This window comes from Microtus ochrogaster, linkage group LG5 (assembly GCF_000317375.1).
Source record: "Microtus ochrogaster isolate Prairie Vole_2 linkage group LG5, MicOch1.0, whole genome shotgun sequence".
In the NCBI taxonomy this organism is placed as follows: domain Eukaryota; kingdom Metazoa; phylum Chordata; class Mammalia; order Rodentia; family Cricetidae; genus Microtus; species Microtus ochrogaster.
The window spans coordinates 46,193,564-46,214,234 of NC_022031.1; the positions used below are offsets into that span (position 1 = coordinate 46,193,564).

General features: G+C 38.1%; 1 protein-coding gene and 1 non-coding gene across 5 annotated transcripts in view; one reads left to right on the forward strand and one right to left on the reverse strand.

Annotated features, from left to right (window-relative positions):
* Smc2 (structural maintenance of chromosomes 2) overlaps positions 1-20,671 on the forward strand; it is a 44,625-nt gene that overhangs the window by 10,582 nt on the left and 13,372 nt on the right. For all 4 annotated transcript variants that reach the window (XM_005362181.3, XM_013351904.2, XM_013351903.2 and 1 more), the window contains exons 10-20: positions 1,910-2,143; positions 3,194-3,353; positions 4,311-4,428; positions 5,244-5,382; positions 6,088-6,207; positions 7,564-7,768; positions 9,598-9,733; positions 11,622-11,746; positions 15,086-15,279; positions 16,099-16,242; positions 20,192-20,386. In XM_005362181.3, the coding sequence (XP_005362238.1) occupies positions 1,910-2,143; positions 3,194-3,353; positions 4,311-4,428; positions 5,244-5,382; positions 6,088-6,207; positions 7,564-7,768; positions 9,598-9,733; positions 11,622-11,746; positions 15,086-15,279; positions 16,099-16,242; positions 20,192-20,386 (1,770 nt within the window). The remainder of the gene's footprint in view (positions 1-1,909; positions 2,144-3,193; positions 3,354-4,310; positions 4,429-5,243; positions 5,383-6,087; positions 6,208-7,563; positions 7,769-9,597; positions 9,734-11,621; positions 11,747-15,085; positions 15,280-16,098; positions 16,243-20,191; positions 20,387-20,671) is intronic.
* On the reverse strand, positions 12,638-12,828 carry LOC113457761. Its single transcript, XR_003378260.1, has one exon. It is a non-coding gene; the product is annotated as a U2 spliceosomal RNA (small nuclear RNA).

Sequence of the window (20,671 nt, forward strand, 5' to 3'; positions counted from 1 at the left end):
AGACCTCAGAAAGCCGCCTGCCCAGGGTTTTATATCCCAAGATTATTTGAGGTACACTAGCTAAAGGACGGCCAGTTGCTGGAGGAGGACCGGAATTCCACCATTCCCTTCTTAATTCAGGTTGTTACATTACCAGCGGATTCTATAGGCATTCACTGGGTCCATAAACCCTGTTTTATGAAGCATATTTATTCACTGTGCACTGGTTTCCAGACTGGCAGTCACACAGCAAGTTATGGGATTCAGATTGATTACTTACCCATAGGTGGTAATTATGTAGAAGCCTGGATGATATTGTGGGACTTCCCCCACGTGACCTGGAAAGTGATCATGGGTGGAAGGAGCCTTGTTTGTATGTGTTCATTTGACCTCAGGAAGCATCCTGATCAGGGATTTATACACTGGAGGGATGTGAGAGCCTGTGTTAGAGCATTAAAGGATATCATACTCCTAAGGAGGGCGTCACATTCCCAGCACATTCTGTAGTTATTTTTAAGAACTTCAACTGAATGGGAATGGACTGGGTCAGTTCAAAGCCGTCTGAAGAATTGTCCTTTAATTATATTTTCATTTTTTCAGCTACTTAATATTTTTCCCGTAGTGACTAACAAAGTATATAAACTTAACCACATCCACAATGGAAATCATAAATTTTTTCCACATCAGTAAGTGGCGGAACCACACTCCTTCTTATTTAGGCCAAAGCCTACAGTTGATGGCGCTCTCACATCCATCACTGAAGGTCCATTTTAGCTGTTAGCTCCCATTAGGGCTGATGCTAATTGGTTGATCTGCTTTTTATCCAGCCACTCTCTAGTTGTCCTTTACAGAAACTAAATGTAATATCAAACATTCCAAGGTCATATGTAATTAAATCAGATTTTATCGAAGCCTTCTGTGTGCTTCATGCTATGATACTGGTTCCTTTTATAGTCTCTCTTTCTACTTCAACCACATTTACTCAAAGTTCTGTCACCAGATTCGGTGCTGGATGTAGTCTTCATTCAGACTTCTGCTCAAATGTCATGCCGTGTAGGTTTTCCTGTGTTCCTAACATAGCGGCTTCTACAGCTGTTATCTCCTAGCCTTACCTTATTTTACCATGTTTTCTGCCTTAGAAGACGACTCCCTAAACACAGGGTTAAATCTGTGTCTTCAAAGTCTTGGAACAGTATCCAGTATATAGTAAGCACCTAGGAAATATTAGATGAATCATAAGTAATCAAGTGGCCCAAAATATCTGGCCATGTTTATGTAACTAAGATCTCTTTTCCCTCAGTTGTTATCTTGTCTAGTGTGAGCTATCCAATTAATGTTACTTAAAAGGTGTTAAGTATTAGCAGTACTTGTTCTTCAATGCTTGAATCTTATGCCACTTTATAAAATATTTTTGTATATCTATTCTTAATCCTAAAACTTTTAAGCTTGATGGGGGTGGCTACTGTTTAACTTTTATTGACTTCAGAACTGATTTTTAGCTCAAGTGATTTTTTTGTTGTTTTTTGTTTTGTTTTTTTTGTTTTTTGATTTTTCGAGACAGGGTTTCTCCGTAGCTTTCGGTTCCTGTCATGGAACTAGCTCTTGTAGACCAGGCTGGCCTCGAACTCACAGAGATCCGCCTGCCTCTGCCTCCCGAGTGCTGGGATTAAAGGCGTGTGCCACCACCAGCCAGCCTCTGTAGTAACATTATCCCGTTTTGTCTGGGATTTTACTGTCTCGTATGGAAAGAAAATTTTGTACTATGTATGTCACATACCCAAAGCAGTCAGTTACAAAGTGAGAATTTAAAGTAATGATGGTTAAATTACTTTTTTTTATTATTCTCCCTCAAAATGCTATGAACTTTAATAACAAAGTAAGTTGAATTTTTTTTCTAAAATATCTTTTCACTTTGACATTCTTTCTAAAGGACTCTAAAACATTAGCTGCAAAGGAAAAGGAAGTTAAGAAGATAGCAGATGGACTGCACAGCCTTCAGGAAGCAAGTCATAAAGATGCTGAAGCTTTGGCCGCGGCACAGCAGCACTTCAATGCGGTTTCTGCTGGTCTGTCCAGCAATGAAGATGGAGCAGAAGCTACTCTGGCCGGTCAGATGATAACCTGTAAAAACGATATAAGTAAAGCCCAGACGGAGGCCAAGCAGGTACACAAAGACAGAGACACTCGCATGGGGTGGGGACCACTGCAGTTGGTGATACTTTTCACATTATGCTCTGGTTGCTACAATATCTTGAAATGTCAAGTTGAATGTCAAGGATTTTTTTTTAATGTACATCTGTAATCTCTTATATGGAAAATCTAAATGCCATCATTGTTAAATATTGGTATCCTTTGATCATTAAGAGCTGTAATTCAGTAAATGCTTTGCTGTTTGTAGCAGTGCTTGGAATTATGCATGGATACTTTATTAAATGAAAGAACCACCTTTAAAATATTTACTTGGAAACATTTCTATGTATTATTAATTAATATTAATCAGTTAAAAACATATTTACAAGTATTTGTGTTTTTCATTTAGAAATGACAGGCATAAAGTGTCTAAGAACTCAGTACTATAAAAATTTTAGATTAATTTTTAATAAGCTTACTCTGAAGGAAATGGTAAAAACTAATCTGTCACCATTCAGTTATAGAGCCTGAGAATATTTAGTTTTATAGCTTGAGTATATATTTGGTTATATCCCCCTGAGAATAAAAGTATGACTTTAAGAAGCAGGGTTTATATGTGTAAATCCAGAGAGCCAACAGTAGTCACCACTGAGTATCAGACTGTTGGCATTGAATCTCTGAACAGCCCTCCCTTCTGTGTATTGTCTTTCCTGTTGGTAGCCAGGAGCCACAAAGATATGCAGATGAGGTTAGAACTGAAAAGAAAGAGAACAAAATAGTGCGTGCAGTTGTTGGGTGTGTTTTTAAGTAGCTGCTGTGAGTTACTCTCATAAAATTTCTCAACTTTATTAATAGTGTCATACATGGTGCATATCAAAAATAGACTTTTGTACTAAATTACTCATTTATATTTAATATCTTTAAGATAAGAATGCAGAGAAATGTAACTTTTTGAATGTTATCTCAGGAGACCCCACAGTTCTGTCTTCTGTTCTGATGTCCCCTTGTCTTCAGATCAGTCTGACTCTAGCTGTTGAGTTGCTAGCACTGTCCGCCTCATAGTCTGTCACTGCTTCTATCACAGGCACAGATGAAGTTGAAGCATGCCCAGCAGGAGCTAAAGAATAAGCAAGCAGAAGTTAAGAAGATGGATAGTGGCTACAAGAAAGACCAAGAAGCTTTTGAAGCTGTAAGAAAAGCTAAGGAAAAACTTGAAACTGAAATGAAGAAACTAAATTATGAAGGTTTGTCTGCAGTGTATTTAAGGTCGACTCAGCAGGAGGGGTTTTTATGCATAGAAACTAACAAAGGAAATAAGCAACTTTTTAAAAACGTATTCATAGACGTTAGGGAAGTATTCACAAATACAGTCAAAATTATCTAAAATAGGTAAAGTTTTGATAATTTCTTGCTTGATCACTTGAAAGTTTAAAACTGGCCTTTATCTATTTTCACTTTGTCGGGGTCCAGTAGCAGCCTGGACCCTAAATTAAGTCTCTCAGTCCAGACCCCAACATAAACTCTGGACCGGTGTGGAGGTGCGGAAGTAAAGACACAACTCACACGTCTTTATTGGGAGGGAGATTCTCAGTGGTCCCTCATGAAGTCCTGAGTTCACATCCTGAAGAATTCCTCTCATTTATTCTCCAAACAGCTTTATACCAAAACTTCATCAAGGGGGAAAATACATTAGCATTCTGTTTCCTAGGTAACCAGGTGAATGGCTTTCGGTCACATCCACAACTACCTGCCTGCTGTGTATGCTAGCTGTCACATAGGTTTGAATTACCATCACTATCAGGCATTCTCCAAACTACTAAGAAGGGAGCAACAACATCCTGACCTTTTGTTAGGTTAGCAACAGCCTGTCTGGCAGGGTACAGTGACCACCTCAGGTGGGGCCCATGGCTTTAGAGCCTGGCTGCTACATCACATAAAAATATGGGCCTACACACTTCAGTAGGCATTTAGTTCCTATGTTGTTTCTTGGGTTGAAAATCATGATTCTGATGTTGGAAACATGTCCATTGGTACTTGATAGGAATTTAATAGTAAGCCTACCTGCATTTTATTTCGTGTTAACTAGAATTTGCATTTTGTTCTTGGAGTAAGTACTTCAGAAAGAGAGGCTGAGGCCTGTCTTGCCTTAGGTGGTAATGTGTTTCAGACCTGTTTTCAAGCTCCTTCTGATTACTCCTCAGAAAACAAAGAGGAGAGGCTTCTGGAAAAGCACAGGCAGCTCTCTCGCGATATCAATAATCTGAAAGGAAATTACGAAGCTCTCTTGGCCAGATTTCCAAACCTTCGGTTTGCATACAAGTAAGAGATTTAAACCATACATTTTAAAATGGTAAATAATCAACACACATTGGTACTTACACTAAAAGGCAATCTGGAAATTTTTCACAAGATTTTTAAGTAACATTTCTTTATTTAGTATTTTTTCTTAAATATTCATTGAAGGGTGTCAACTGTGGGGTGGGGAGGGGGTTTCTTGTGAACTTAACACCAGCTGGTGTAACTCATCTTAACCAAATGGGTGATTCCATCTCCTCTGCTCAAACTGCCTTCAGTTATTCTGCCGTTACTGTTGCATTCTCCCATTTCTTTGACTGCATGGGATTTTTATGACATTTATTTTTCTTTTTTCAATGGCAGTAGTGAGTGTCAGGCATGTGAGGGAACCAGTCCCTCAGCTCCAGCCTTTGCTGTGGCACTCTTAATCAAATCAAGTAATAGAGAGCTTGGGCCCGAAAGTGGTTTGCATTGCATTGAAAATTTGCTGGAAGGGACTGGGGAGGTAACTTACAGCTAAAGGAACACGCTGCTTTTTCACTGGGCCCAAGTTCAGTTCCATCCCCCACATGGCAGTGGTGGGGCTGATCTCCAACTCTTGGCGACCCAAAACCCTCTTCTGTCCTCCACAGAAAATACACTCACATACATTTACCCCACACACAGACACGTGAATGCCCATAATTATAGATTAAAAAATAAATCTGTGGTTTTTTTTTTCATAAGGCTGACATTTTTAAATTTTGGTTTTCATAAAACTATACTAATTTGTTTAGGGGTCTTAACTAAGGCACTACAATATTTACCTGAGATTAATTTTTGGTAACCTTTATTTTTAGGGATCCTGAGAAGAACTGGAATCGGAATTGTGTGAAAGGACTTGTAGCTTCTCTGATAAATGTAAAAGATAATTCTGCAGCCACAGCTTTGGAATTGGTGGCTGGTGAGCGACTCTACAATGTAGTAGTAGACACAGAGGTAAGTTAATTTTAATTAAAGAAAATGTAAGATTAATATTTAGCCTGAAAATTCCTATACTACTACAAAAATTTGATTTTTTTTTTTTACTTTTTAAGGCATTTAATCTTTATATGATGGAATTAATCAGTTAATGATTGTTGTCTTACTACATTTTTTTTAATTTATTTATTTATTAACGATTTCTGCCTCCTCCCCGCCACCGCCTCCCATTTCCCTCCCCCTCCCCCGATCAAGTCCGTCTCCCTCATCAGCTTTTTTAGCTTTAATTTGTGTTTGTTATGTGTCTGCACAAGTACCACATATGCAGGTACCCGCAGAGTCCAGAAGAAGGCATCATTTTATCTCTACACTCATTTCGCTTTTCCTGTTACATCACAAATACGTGCCCCTTTAACTGCTGTCGTGCGTTTCCTCCCCTTCCTCCCCACTTCTCACCATCAGTTCTCTATAGCAGTTTTTCCTTTTAGGACTCTATATACATGACATTGTGTAATTTTTTTTCCTGACTTGAATCACTTAGCAAAAATACCTCCCAAACAAGCTGTATTATAATCTATTTTATATACTTTAAAAATCTACTTCTTTGAGATAAACATACCACAGATATATTTGATGATGTATTCCTAAGCTTTTATACATTCCATTTTACTATTTTTAATCATCATTAGTAATTTTTCTTCAAATTTCAAATGCGTGTTTTAGGTTACTGGTAAGAAGCTACTAGAAAAGGGGGAGTTGAAGCGTCGGTACACAATCATTCCTCTGAATAAAATTTCAGCCCGATGTATTGCTCCTGAAACTCTGAAGGTCGCTCAGAACCTTGTAAGTCTCATTGAATCTTAATTAAATGTTTGCTGTTTTTTAATTTTAGGAAACACTAATTGTAAGGGACATACTCATGTAGAATTCCAGTCAACTGACAAGGTAGCACAGTTGTAGTGTTTCTGCTAGTAAGAAAGTAGACACGTACAAGGAAATACATTTTAAATTTACCATGCATTTTTGTTTTTAAAAGATTTTATACTGGGCAGTGGTGGTACACACCTTTAATCCCAACAAGTTCAAGGCCAGTCTTGTCTACGGAGTGAGTTCCAGAATAGCCCTGTCTCAGGGGCAAAAAAGAAAATCTTTTTTATTGTTATTTGCTTTACTTACGTTTGTGTATGACTGTATATCATAAGCCCATGCTCTTGGAGGCCAGAAGAAGATGCTGGATCCCTGGAGCTGGGGTTGCAAACTTGTGATGTGGGTGCTGAGAGCTGAACTGTCCTCTGGAAGAACAGCCAGTTCCTAACAGCTGTCTCTCCAGCCCCTTACATGGATGTTGAATGCTGACTAAAAGCATGAAACTAATGACATTTATCAACAAAATTAGCTTGTTATTGTAAGTGTTTGAGTTGAAAAAGTTAAGTGAAACCCAGAAATAGCACTTGTAGTTAAAGTACTGAGCAGATAGCCTTTGTATAATTTAGTATTACTGAGAAAATTTTCCAGATGTCCTTGTAGTTGAAAATGTGTGTTTTAGTTTGCGTCAGTGATGTTCACAAACTTAATTAACCTGGTTAAACCCTGGTTTAGTGAGCTGGAATTTCACACACCAGCATAGGCGCTTCCTCCAGGCTTGTTTAATGGTGTCTGCTGCCTCAGAAGACAAACCTGAGCAGCAGCCTTTGTTGTGCTTTGCTGTTGCCATAGAGATGCTTGGTTCATCTAAAAAGGGGAAGTTGGACCGTGTAAACAAAGTTCACGAAGAGGCCATGGGCAGGCATAGAAGACCCTGCTTTGCCTGGCCTATTTATTTTTTCAGTCACTCACAGTTTATTTCTGTAATTTCAAACTGGCTGCTGTAGTACAATTTGAATAAAAAAGCACTTACTAAAACAGTCAGATTACTAATAATTAAAACAACACTTTCTGTGACTATGCTGATAAAAAGATTACTTTAATTAATAGTTTTATTTATATAGTTTAGTATTGCCTTGATAGAAACTGCTAGTGCTTTCTGCTTAAACTACTTGAGTTACTAATAAATGTTTCAGTGTGTAAAGTGATATTCTTAAATAAAAAATTAATACTATGTATATAAAATTTAAAGTTATATTGTCACATGTTTTGTTAGTTTATATCCTAATGCTTCTAAGAAAACTGTCCTGTGGTCCATCTTTTGTTTTCCTGCAGGTTGGCCCTAACAATGTCCATGTAGCTCTTTCCTTGGTTGAATATAAACCAGAACTTCAGAAAGCAATGGAATTTGTCTTTGGAACAACATTTGTTTGTAACAACATGGATAATGCCAAAAAAGTGGCCTTTGATAAAAGGATAATGACGAGGACTGTAACTCTTGGGGGTGACGTGTTCGATCCTCATGGGACATTGAGTGGAGGTGTGTTATGTATCCGCTTGTGCTAGCAGTGCTGTGGTGGATAGTTTATCTCTGCTGCAGTTTCTCTGTCTATCTACCAGTTGCTTTTTAAAGTACAGAATAGTGGTCAAAGCCCTCCAGTGATTATGGTAAGCTGTCATGGCTCAACCCAGTAGCTTATTTCTCTAAAGCTTGTCCCTGTTGGTGCTTAGGCTGGTCCAGTCACTGCGGTGGTGATGTTAGTATTATCATGCTTGTGCATAGTTTTTGTGCAATTGCAGTCACAAAAAGGAAACTTTTATGTTATTATTTTGTAATTTCTTATCCTAACTACCCATTTTCTCAGGAAATTTAATAACTCACATAATGATTATGTTTTAACACTGTATCCTAATATTAGTTAATATAATTATTAATATTGTTAATATAATAACAATGAACAATATTTTTTCTGTACCTGGAAATATTGAAGGCAGTGTTCTCTAATACTGTAGCCACTAGCCACCTTTGATAAAATGAGAGCACTTTTCTTACTTGAGGTGGCAGCTTTTCAGGGGCTCGGTAATCACAGTTAGTTGGTAATTGGATTATACATGTACAGTACATTCTATGAAGCCCCATTCCATGGGCCTTAAATACATGACTAATTGTTAAAACAACTTTAAGATATGCATCTCTGATATGCAGTTGCAGAGATTTAAAAAGCACCAGTTAAGTAACTTGGTAATTTGCAAAGTTTGGAGTTGGAATCTTAGCAGCTGGAGCTTGTGTTCGTAATCCAATTTAATACTTTTTTAAATGTTTTTTGTAAGATTTATTGTTATTTATATAGTTGATAATGTCTGTGTTGTGTGTGCAGTGGCCCTCAGAGGACAGAAGTGGGCATTAGAACCCCTCGAGCATGTAGGGAGTTGTGAACTGCCCTCCTCGGGTGCTAGAAACTGAACTCTGATTCTCCTGAAGAACAGGAAGCACTGTTAACCACTGAGCCATTTCTCCAGCTGAGACTTATGTCTTAGTAGGCCAGGTGAATGAATTAAGTGGTCGAGTGTCACACTGTTCAGTACATTATCACATGAGTACTGTCTGCATGGAAAACAAACTAAATAGTTTTAAATTCTAAAGCTAAAGAAATTCTTGAAATTTTATTGATTTAGATGTGCTTGGAATTACTGTGTAAGAAGTGGCGTATGTATAGTACATATTTTATTAGCTCTAGTGGCATTGTTAATTAACCATAGCATCCTTCTATCAGACCTACAGAGCTTCCTTGCTAGCGTAGTATCTCAAGCTGTCACTGCTGGATGAGTACCGTTCCTTGTAGGGTATGTGAAAGCGGTTGATTCTGATGGTTTGCTGCATCTTCAGAGGCTATGACAAGTTAGGAGGTGGTAGAACTAGTTTATTTCAGTTATACTGCATTTGCTCCAGGTCAGCTCCCTCGGCTCCCTGTTCTCATACTGTAATACTGTAACTTACTCTTTTCAGTATGCTTTCCTTAGTGCACATGGTGAATTCTACACTAATATTCAAGGGTATTTGCTTCCCTTTTATTGGTCAGAACAAATCACATGGCTAAGTTCAGTGTCTGGAATGAAAAATTTGCCGTAGCAAAATAGATCCAATAGGTAGGGCAGTGGTTATTTTGAATATTTGGAATAAATACATTATGACATCTTTTTGGCCGGTTTCTCCTTTGTTAAGTCTTGGTTAATGGAATAGATTCCTTATCGTCTTAAGTTCACTGGAGGGTTTGCTGTCACATTATTTCTAGTAGGGTTCTCTTAGAAAAGAATGTTTAATAAATGGAACTTAATATCCAAAGCCTCTGTTAATTTGCTTCTATCCAGGTGCCAGGTCCCAGGCGGCTTCTATTTTAACCAAGTTTCAAGAACTCAAAGATGTTCAGGATGAGCTGAGGATCAAGGAGAATGAGCTACAGGCTCTAGCAGACGAATTAGCAGGTCTTAAAAATACTGCTGAAAAGTAAGAGTTCTGCTGTACTAATCTACACATGTTCTGCACGATAGAAAATTATTGGAAATTGACTGTTTGATTTTACTTTTAATTTTAGAATAGACCTTTGAGTAATTTCATATCTACTTTTTATCTGATTTAAAAGAATATCTTTGTTAAAAGAGGTTAACAGAATCTAATTAAGCAAATAGGAAAAAGAACATCCTCTTTTGTTGAAAAACTATGTGGTGTTGGTGTCCATTTGAATTTGATACTCTGGAGGGACTCCAGAGAGGACTCTTGACATTATCTACTCTAATACATACTAATTGAGTGCTTTGTGTATGCCTAATACCCTTCACATGAGCTTTACTAAAATATTTCTGCCTTCCTCTGTTTAATACCTAAGAAAAAACATAAATTGGTAAAATATGTTAAATCTGTAAAGCAAAAGGTAAATCTGGAAAGGAACTAGGAACTGTCCAGGAAATAAATAGGAGGTACTGAGATTTTGGTAGGATGCCCATGAACACCTTGCCAAACACAACTACTGAGCAAACACCTTAACTATGGAAATGTCCCTATAGTCACCTAGAAGTCTGTGCTTGCCAGAAAGCTCCAGCACTGAGTGCTGTAACTTAGAAGCTTTGCTTGAAATGTAATTGTAATTTTTCCATTCCCTCCAAAGATAATAAACAGGAATTGATTTAAAAAAAAAACCCACTATTTAGAATTTACAATGGTGAATAAATGTAAAATATATTTAAATGGTAAAATGATTTGTATAAATCGATAGCATTCAATTTTTGAAGTTTAAAATTACACTGAGACATGAATTCCTCTGTATATATGGGAGAGATCTTTACATTCTATTAGAGTGGCCATTCCAATATGAAAATACCCATTTCCTGCCACATCTTCATTTACCTTATTCAATTGTAGAGCAACTGTTGTTTTTTTTTTTTTTCTGTGAAAAAGATGCAACCAAGTTCTTCTGTTCTGTAGAAGCTCTGGCAAGGTGCTAATGAGTTTGAAATGCATTGGGCTTTGCAGTCTTCATTTGTTTTAGGTGCAGGGATTATTTATTCTTCAGGCTTGCTTATTGACTAATTGTAGCACTGAGGTATATGAAACTGATTTTGAAAATTTAGAAATGTAAGGATCAGCCAAAGCTATTCATGTATATTTTATCAGTACATTGGTATAGTTTTCTTCAAAATTTCTGTGTTCACGTTTTTTTTAATGAATTGGAGTTGAAAGTGCTATTTTATTTACTGTCAAGCAGTTTCAAGTAGGAATACTCAAGACAGTATTTATATTTGGGTTAATCCTTTTCTCCTCAAAGCTCATGAATTTCTAGTGACTAGGGTATGTTGTGAATTTATATGAACTTGAAATTTCATTGCAACTGAGTTAGCTAAATACTTTGCAAAGAGATAAGGAGCCAGAACATAGATAAAAGCATATTGCAAGTGCTTAAGGTGAATACATGATTTCTTAAACTGTCAGCTTCCCTATAAACAGTGGCTACATTATTAAAGACATTTGATAATGGGAACTAATAAGTAGGTGCCAGATTTAGGGGAGTTTTTATGTAATTGTCATTAATTTTATTTTTATAGTTTTTGGTGGTTGTGTATAGGTATATTTAATAATTAAATAAACTTAATTTATTCAAAGATTACTCTTAGTGTTTTCTGAAATTAAAGGTTTTTTGAGAAATAGTTATTTGAGGTCTTGATCATTTACAGTTTACCTTCCTTGAGAGCTTTCCATGCTCCCCAGTGGCATGTCATTCTATTTATACTACATGCGTTTATGTTATTTGTATTGCACATGAGTTTATATGAGGTAAGAGCCTCAAGTTTGAGTGCATGTTTCAGATGCCAAGGGTATTTATAAAACTTGTCTTTTTAAGGTATCGCCAACTGAAACAGCAATGGGAGATGAAGACCGAGGAGGGAGATTTGCTGCAAACCAAACTTCAGCAAAGTTCTTACCATAAACAGCAAGAGGAATTAGATGCACTTAAAAAAACCATTGGTAAGATGAAAACCCGGTGTGCCTAATCTCTTTTTTATACTGCTGTCCTCTCCCTCAAACCCAGAAGATTTAAAGATTTCTGAGCACAAGGGGACGTGTTCTGCAGGACAGTTTCAAGTGTGTGACTTTGGGTCTTAGGGTGCGATCACTGTAGCATGAATTCTCACTGGGCTTTATAATAAAAACTCAGAGTCACAATTAGGGGATGAAAGCTAATGGGTCAGAGAAGCATAGGAGCAAGCCACTAGAGAGTTCTCACCTCTACATATGCTCAGGGCGATCCTGTCCTCAGATGTTGCTCTCGACAAAACTTCAGACTGCATCCATCTCCACAAATCCTCAGACTGCATCTGAGCTCCTGTCTCCTCCTTCCTTATTTTCCTCTCTCCGCTCAGTGCATCCCTTCCTGTCTCCACCTTTCTAGTGCTGGGATTAAAGGTGTGAGCGGACCCCCCCCCCCCCCCAGCTGTTTCTCCTTTATACTAGATCAATCTTGTGTAGCCCAGGGTGACCTTGAACTCTCCCAAATGCTGGGAATTAAAGGTAGGTGTCACCACTTCCTGGCCTCTCTGACTGTTCAGCTCAGCACTCTGATATTCAATCAAGCTTTATTTGTTAGATTACAAATAAAATATCACTACAGATCATCTTCATTTTTATTATGCAACACCAAAGTGTCCATTTACTAATATTTACATTAGTATGAGAAAGTCTTTTTTTCTTTATGTCCTCATTTCTATAAATTATTTTGCAGACATTTCATAGTTCTCTAATCTTACAATTGTGAGTAGGTGGCATGAGCATTTAAGCTAGGATTTAATTTGTAGTCCACTCATCATTAAGGTTTGGGCTTTTGGGCTTTTTTTTTTAAATGAACCAACTTTATTCCCCGAAGGGTGCACCGTTCCTGGAGGTACTGCAATACCAGGTCGATGCGTGGAGTGGACGGAGCAAGCTCCTATTCCAACTCCTAATTACAAAAATTCATTTAATATATTGTCCTCAGATAGAGGACATATCAGATATTAAACTGATAAGAACAGATACTACACTTGATCTTAGCCAAAAGGCCGAGAAACGATGGGGATATTTTTTGTATGTTTATTGGATCTTTGTGTTTCTATTTCTGTAAACTTTCTATTTGCCCATTTTTCCTGTAGGTAGCTTCTTTTCTCCGTTGCTTACATACAAAAGCTTTTTTTTTAGTTGTTATTTATTGAGCTCTACATTTTTCTCTGCTGCCCTCCCTGCCTCTCCCCTCCCCCTTCAACTCTCCCCCAACGTCCCCATGCTCCCAATTTACTCAGGAGATCTTGTGTTTTTCTACTTTCTACTTCCCATGTAGATTAGATCTATGTAAGTCTCTCTTAGTGTCTGCATTGTTGTCTAAGTTCTCTGGGATTGTGATCTGTAGGCTGGCTTTCTTTGCTTTATGTTTAAAAACCACCTATGATTGAGTACATGTGATAATTGTCTTTCTGTGTCTGGGTTACCTCACTCAAAATAATGTTTTCTAGCTCCATCCATTTTCCTCAAAATTCAAGCTGTCGTTATTATTTTCTGCTGTGTAGTACTCCATTATGTTAATGTACCACATTTTCCTTAGCCATTCTTTGATCAAGGGGCATTTAGGTTGTTTCCAGGTTCTGACTATGACAAACAAAACTGCTATGAACATAGTTGAGCACATGTCCTTGTGGCACAACTGAGCATCCTTTGGATATATACCCAAAAGTGGTATTATTGGGGCTTGAGGCAGGTTGTTTCCTATTTTTCTGAGAAATCGCCACACTGACATCCGAAGGGGATGTACCAGCTTGCATTCCCACCAGCAATGCAGAAGTGTTCCCTTTTCCCCACAATGTCTCCAGCATAAGTTGTCATCAGTGTTTTTGATCTTGGCCATTCTTAAAGGTGTAAGATGGAATCTCAGAGTTGTTTTGATTTGCATTTCTCTGATGTCTAAGGATGTTGAACATTTCCTAAATGTCTTTCAGCCATTTTAGATTCCTCTGTTGAGAGTTCTTTGTTTAGGTCTGTACTCCATTTTTTTTTAATTGGATTATGTGATCTTTTGGTGTCCAATTTCTTGAGTTCATTGTATAATTTGGAGATCAAATCTCTATCTGATATGAGGTTAGTGAATGCAAAAGTTTTTAATGTTCAGTACAATGCAGTTCATAGCTACTTTCCTGTTGCCACTCGATTTGCAGGTGTGAGCCTCTGAGAGGCTGGGAGAGTAAGCCTAAAATAAGGCGAACTAAAGTCTCATGCAATAGCCAACTTTATTGAGAGCATCAGACAGTTTATATTCTGAGGTTATTCTTGAGGGTTAAGCAAGGTCATGTGAGCAAAAGTCACAAGTTTTGGCTGTGTACACTCACGTGAGGGCAAGGTCACATTAGTTCAAGCTATATATAGTCAGGGGACAACTCCTGTTCGGAAACTGGTAAGATGGTAGGTAATCTACAGTAAAACCCACTGCTGTTGTTATACCTGGGAGGGCCAAGAAAGCACATTCCAAGAACAACCCATGCTATGGAGGAACAGGAATTAAAAGATTCTGGTCTTACTTACTTGGAGATTTCTCATGAGGTCTCAGAAATCTGACACAGCCTCATCATGGACATGTTCCGATACTTTCCTGTGCAAGTTCCTGAAGGGTTTTATAAATATATATATTTTTTAAAAAAGCTTTCTTCCCTCTTTTCATTATAATTTGTACATAGCACTTTGTTTTTGTCATTCATTATGACAAAAATCTGCATGTGCATTTTGCTACTAATATTTTATTCTGCACTAAAAGTCATGGGAAAATGTCCAGTGTTATCTTCTGAAATTATATTCGCAAGATGGGTCCTAGCTCTGACTGATGTCACACATGAGAGGAGCATACCCACTTTTCCTTGTTTGCTTATGTTTCATACCTCAGCTCCAATCTAAACATCCTCTCATCGTCCTCTGTCTGTCATCACGGAAGGCTGCTTGGTGGCCACAAATAGACAGAATCACTATAACTCGTGCTAGTATTGATTTGAGTTGTAAGTAGGAGACGAAATTCAGTAGTGCATCATGTCCTTTATATATGCAAGGCTTAAAAACAAAAGCACTTACTCACACAGAAATACAAAATGTGATCTTTCAGTAGAAATAATTTCATGGGTCTCGAATCAGTCTTTTAGTAGGATTTCTATTTCATTATTCCATTTCCAAAACAGCCACAATCCTTTAAAAAATTCAAGCTCTAGCTCCTAGTTTTCCCAAAACATTGCTTAAATTAATTTGTAAACTTTTATCTGTGTTACTAAATTAACCATGTTTAACTACCTTGTGATTCAGAGGAAAGTGAGGAAACATTAAAAAACACCAAAGAAGTCCAAAAGAAAGCCGAAGAAAAGTATGAGGCGTTGGAGAATAAAATGAAAAATGCAGAAGCTGAAAGAGAGAAAGAACTAAAGGATGCTCAGAAAAAACTGGATTGTGCCAAAACAAAGGCAGACGCATCTAGCAAAAAAACGAAAGAAAAGCAGCAGGTAAGAACCTCCCTTCAAATGGTGGCAATCCTTTTAAATCAGCGTAGAGCAGGTGAGGAAATGTCATTGGCTGTCTTTACTCATCAGTGGTGATTCTAAAATCTAAGTACCTTGTGTAAATTTTAAATTATGCTTCTTATAAGCCAAACACTGTTCTCTGTAAACCCTGCAATTGTGAGTCATGCAGCTCAGGAGCAAATCATGTGATGTGGCGTGTGTCTTAACAGGTTATGTTCTTATGATCACTACCTTCGTGGATGTGCACTGTCAGAAACTGAAGAGCAAGCATACTATATATTTACAAGGAATTTTAGGATTGTAGACTTATTCTTAGTATCTTTTGAATCCTGCCAGAGCTGGTATTTGAACTTTTTTGTCTCTAAAGACTGCACCCTACACTCCAAACTTTACCTCTTTACCCAGCTTAAAATTCTTTCAATAAATAGTTTCACAATAATTTTTCAGTGAACTAAAAGTCTATTTTAGAAAACAAAATCAAGAAACAAAAGTTTTTGCATACTGAAATATGTTGTCTATAAAGCTCACTAGTACATGAGTTCTGTAGAATTTTATTACTTTGCTTTAGTATAATTATATATAAAGGAAATAATTTATGCAATATTCCAACCTTAAAATTTATGCATTTTTAAAAGGAAATAAGCTTCTGTTTTCTTTTTCTTCTGAAGAAATAACTTGGTTCTTTGGTAGTTTAATACTAAATAGTTAGTCTTAGTTAAATGAGAATACTGTTAATTTTTAATCCCTGTATGAACCTAAATTTTTTGCAAGAAAGTAACCTTAAAAGCAATGTTTTTGTAGGAAGTTGAAGCTATCACTCTGGAGCTGGAAGAACTCAAAAGAGAACATGCTTCTAATAAACAGCAGCTTGATGCTGTGAATGAAGCCATCAAAGCCTATGAAGATCAGATTGAAATGATGGCAGCTGAGGTAGCTAAAAATAAGGTAAGGATTATTGGTCAAATTAGAGAAATTAAAAAAAAACATTCAGAAAGGTTTTGGGTTCAAAGAGCACACTGAAGCAGATTGTCCTTTAGGGTTAGAGATTTATTAACACTGCAGAAGACTGCATGCTGAGGGAGCTGAGAGACCAGGCCCCAAGGCTAGATGCATAGTATGGTAGAGGGCTCCCAGGAGAGCTCTGGTCCCTTCCACAGAAAGGGAGAGTTGCCAAGGGGATGCTGAGTAATTCGCAGCAATGTAATTCTCAGTAAGGTGAGCTGCGGTTCTCAGACTGGCTAAGTTTGGGCAGGCGTGGTGCTTGCAGTGTGAGGAAGAAAGGAAAGATCTCAATATGGGGCTTACACGTTGGGAATATAGAGAGAAGGAGCATCCCTAGTTAGGGTGTACCGATTATCAGAGTGAAGGATGTGTGAAGGTCGCCCTCTGTCTCTTAGAATCTCATAACCTCAGCCTGTAAGTTTCTTAAAGTGAGAATTATGTCCCCTGTTATTTTCCTAAAATTGATCGTCTGGGGGGTCTGTTAGAGTTTGTTAGAGTCTGTTAGTTTCTTGGGGGGGGGGCGGGGGGTTGCTGCATAGCAGCTTTGTGAAGGGGCTGCTGTGGATGAGTGTGGCCTAACTAGCTCCTAGCCTAAAACTCAACACTCATCTACTTAGAAAACGTTGAACTGGGGTGGCTGACTTGGTACTTGAGGTCTTTCCACTTAGGATCAGAGCATGAGGGAAATGGGGATTCCAGAAAGTTATGAAATGACGTCAGGGCTTCAGCCTAAGTCTATTCAACCAAACCATACAAGTAATAAACCGAGTTTAAAGACAAAAAAACTGTTTGCAAGTAAGGGTTGATCCCTAGGGGTTAAGAATTCTAAGGCATAAAGAACAACAGAAAGAAATAGGTGTTACCCCCAGGACTGAGGTGATGATCCTTAGATAATAGCAGATCTTCCTTGGAGCCCCATTCCACCCACAGGGCTGAGGACCAGGTAGATCTAACTGCAGAATGTGATTGACTTGGTAAAGATTTGGGTTTCCCAGAAAAGAAACTATCCACAGAAAGGTTATATTATATGTGATGCCTGCTGGAAAAGAAATTCCTACAAACACCAGCCATTGGATGGTATTCAGACTGGAACTAAGTAAAACCCAATACTCAGATGCCAGGTACTATCCTCTCTTCATAGTAAGCCTACCTGTGAGATAAGCACATTGTCCAGCAAGTACAGCTCCTGCCTACAGCATCTATTGCAGCATTGTAATGCAAAAATATAGTTGAAACTAATGAGGAAGAAATGACCAGTTCTCAGAAACAGGACTGTGAAAGTTAGGATTCAGAATCTTAACGAATTTTCTATACTCATATGTTGTAATAGGAGCGGCGGGGCTGCGTCCCCAGCACCCCGCTGCCCGCGAGGCTAGCTTTACCCGAAATAATTACACGGACACTGTATTCTTTTAAACACTGCTTGGCTCTTTAGCTCTAGCCCTTTTCTCGGCTAACTCTCGCACCTGGACTAACCCATTTCCAATCATGTGTGTCGCACCCCAAGGTGCGCTTACCGGGAAGATTCTAGCCTACGTCCATCCTGGGTCGGAGCTTCATCGCGTGTGCCTCAGAGAGCAGAGCTCTCACCTCTGCCCGCAAGAGTTCATCGCGTGTGCCTCAGAGAGCAGAGCTCTCACCTCTGCCCGCAAGAGTGGAAGCATCGTGTCTCTCTGAGGCTTCTGCCCCCCGAGAGGAGAGCTGTCGAGTCTGACCTCACTTCCTCTTCCTCCCAGCATTCTGCTCCATTCACTCCTCCCACCTACGTTCTAACCTATCAGGGCAAGCAGCTTCTTTATTTAATCAACCAATGACCTTCCTCCATCACTCATACCTATTTTTAATTATCTGAAATTCTTTTGTAGTATTTCTACCACTTCTGTAATAACAACCTTCATTTCTCAAGTATTTGAGTTGTTAGCTGAGATGCTGTTCTTATTTCTGGCATGAGTTTCGTGTTAATTAAATACATACTATATTAGTAGCAGAATAGCAATTTTAACTACTCCTTTTTCTGACTAAGAATTTATGATTTGTCTCAGCTTTATAGTTTGTGTTGATGGGATACTTTACAGTTTCTGTTCAGTTTTTTTTTTTTTTCTTCCAAGGTAAATTTCAACTTTTGTTATTCTGATATCCCTTATTTTGATCATATATTTTTCCTCTTAATTCCTTCCTCTGTCTTCTGCTGTTCTCTATCAATATCATGTTATTTTCTTTTAATAGGAAGTTATAAGATTATATGACTTGATCTTTGAAGGTTGTTCAATCAGAATTTACTTTAAAAAGGGAATGGTTCCCTTTGCTGATAGAGCAGATAAGCATACTCGCTGGGAGCTAAGGAAGAAGTGAACCCCCTGTTGACTAATTTGCTTGAGATAAATAAGATTAAAGCTCCGTTTCTGCTCAGTCTGAAGTGACGGAGCGCGTGTGTGTCTTCTACCAGTGCAGAAAAGACTCAGTCACACCTGCAGTGCATGTACATCTTGGTACGCGATTCTTCATAAGCATGCTCTGTCGACATAGTTAAGGCTGAGAAGACTGTGTGTGGTATTTCCTCTTTAAGGTAGCAGAATTTTACTCACTTTCATTCTTTTCTTCAAAGGGTTTTAAAAGCTAAAATATCTTCAGATATTTATGATGAGGCTTGAATGTTCTTCCTCCTGCAGAAGACTGTTAATGAACCCAGCTAGGCACTGAAAGGAGATTAGGTCGCTCTGAGCACATCTAACTTTCTGAGGTAGAACACTGTTGTTCAGAATTACATTGTTTTCCTAATTGTGTGCCCCCCCCCCATCTAAATTATCATTGGTTTGTGATTACTTAAGGAGATCATTTCTTACAGTCCATCTTAGTTAGAGATTCTATTGCGGTGAAGAGACACCATGACAGACAACCCTTGTAAAGGAAAAACATTTAGTTGAGTGGCCTACATTTTCAGAGGTTTAGTCAATTATCTTGGTGCTACAGCATAGTTTACAGGCAGAAGTAGTGCTACAGCGTGGTGTGCAGGCAGACGTGGTACTGGAGATGTAGCCGAATGTCTGACATCTTGGCTTTAGGACAGCAGGAAATCTTTTGGCAGGTTACTTAACTTGGTTTTGTCTTGATTCTTTTTCCCCTAATATAAATATAAGTTGAACTCGGTTTTTGTTGTTGTTGTTTCATGTGATCATGCTTAATGAGTTTGTGATCAGATCTTTATCAAAAGGACATTTAAAAACTAGGGTGAAGCTAAGGAGTTTGAGAGAGTTAGCCAACTAAACCAATGCTATAATTAGTACTTGAGAAGTTAGGTAGCGTCCACCCTTGGAAGCAGGTGGTAGTAAAAGTCAGGGTGAGAAAATTTTCTTTTCTACAGGTCTTAAAACAAAAGAGTTCTCTTGGTTTCTGATTTGACCGCTATTAAAATGAAGAGCTGTGCCATTTCTCGACACTGTTCATCTCCATCCCCTTACATCTGCGAAGGGGGAAAGTCATATATCAGCCTTACATGTCTCGAGCCCTTACCGTTGTCCTTCCTAGATAAATGTCCTTTGGGGATCTGTCAACTTGTCGTCTTGTTAGCTATTTCGAGCCGCACTTTTTAATCTAGAGACATACAGGTCAGCTTTGTCCCAGGCATTTCATTTCACCTGCATTGCATATAGCTAAAGCTCTTGTTTCCGGCATGAATTATGTACCAGCCTGGTTCATTAAGTGTAGGCCAAGGTTTATTGTGTGTTTGGATCCATGACTCACTTTATGAGGGTGTACAGTGGGAAGTGTTAGACAGCCCTTTACCTCTAGTCACAACGACATGTTTTCCAGAAGTCTGTCAGACAGACTTGGGACAGAACTAAAATCCTTACGTATTACCTTAACTTTGTGTTTTTCATTTTTGTTGTTTTAGGAATCAGTAAATAAAGCTCAAGAAGAGCTAACAAAGCAAAAAGAAATAATAACTGCCCAAGACAATATAATTAAAGAAAAACGTGCAGAAGTGGCTGAACACAATTTACAGAACAATGATTCTCAACTTAAGATTAAGGAGTTAGACCACAGCATCAGCAAACATAAGCGGGAAGCCGACGATGCTGCTGCAAAGGTATGATTGTGTTCAGTTCTACAACATGGGTGATTGAGTTGTTACCTCTGAGCTCTTGAAAAATTCTAGCAACTCTTCAACAGGAAACTTAGTACAAATGGCAGAGCCATAGCCTAAAGTCTATTTGAGTTTACGATATATTAACTGTTCTAACAGTCATTTTCAATAAATGGCCCAAATGATTTGTTTTTACTTTTAATTGTAACATTTATTCCTCTTTATGAGCTATATTTCTATATAATTGGTATCTAGTAGGATTGGTGTTTTATTCCTTACCCATTGATA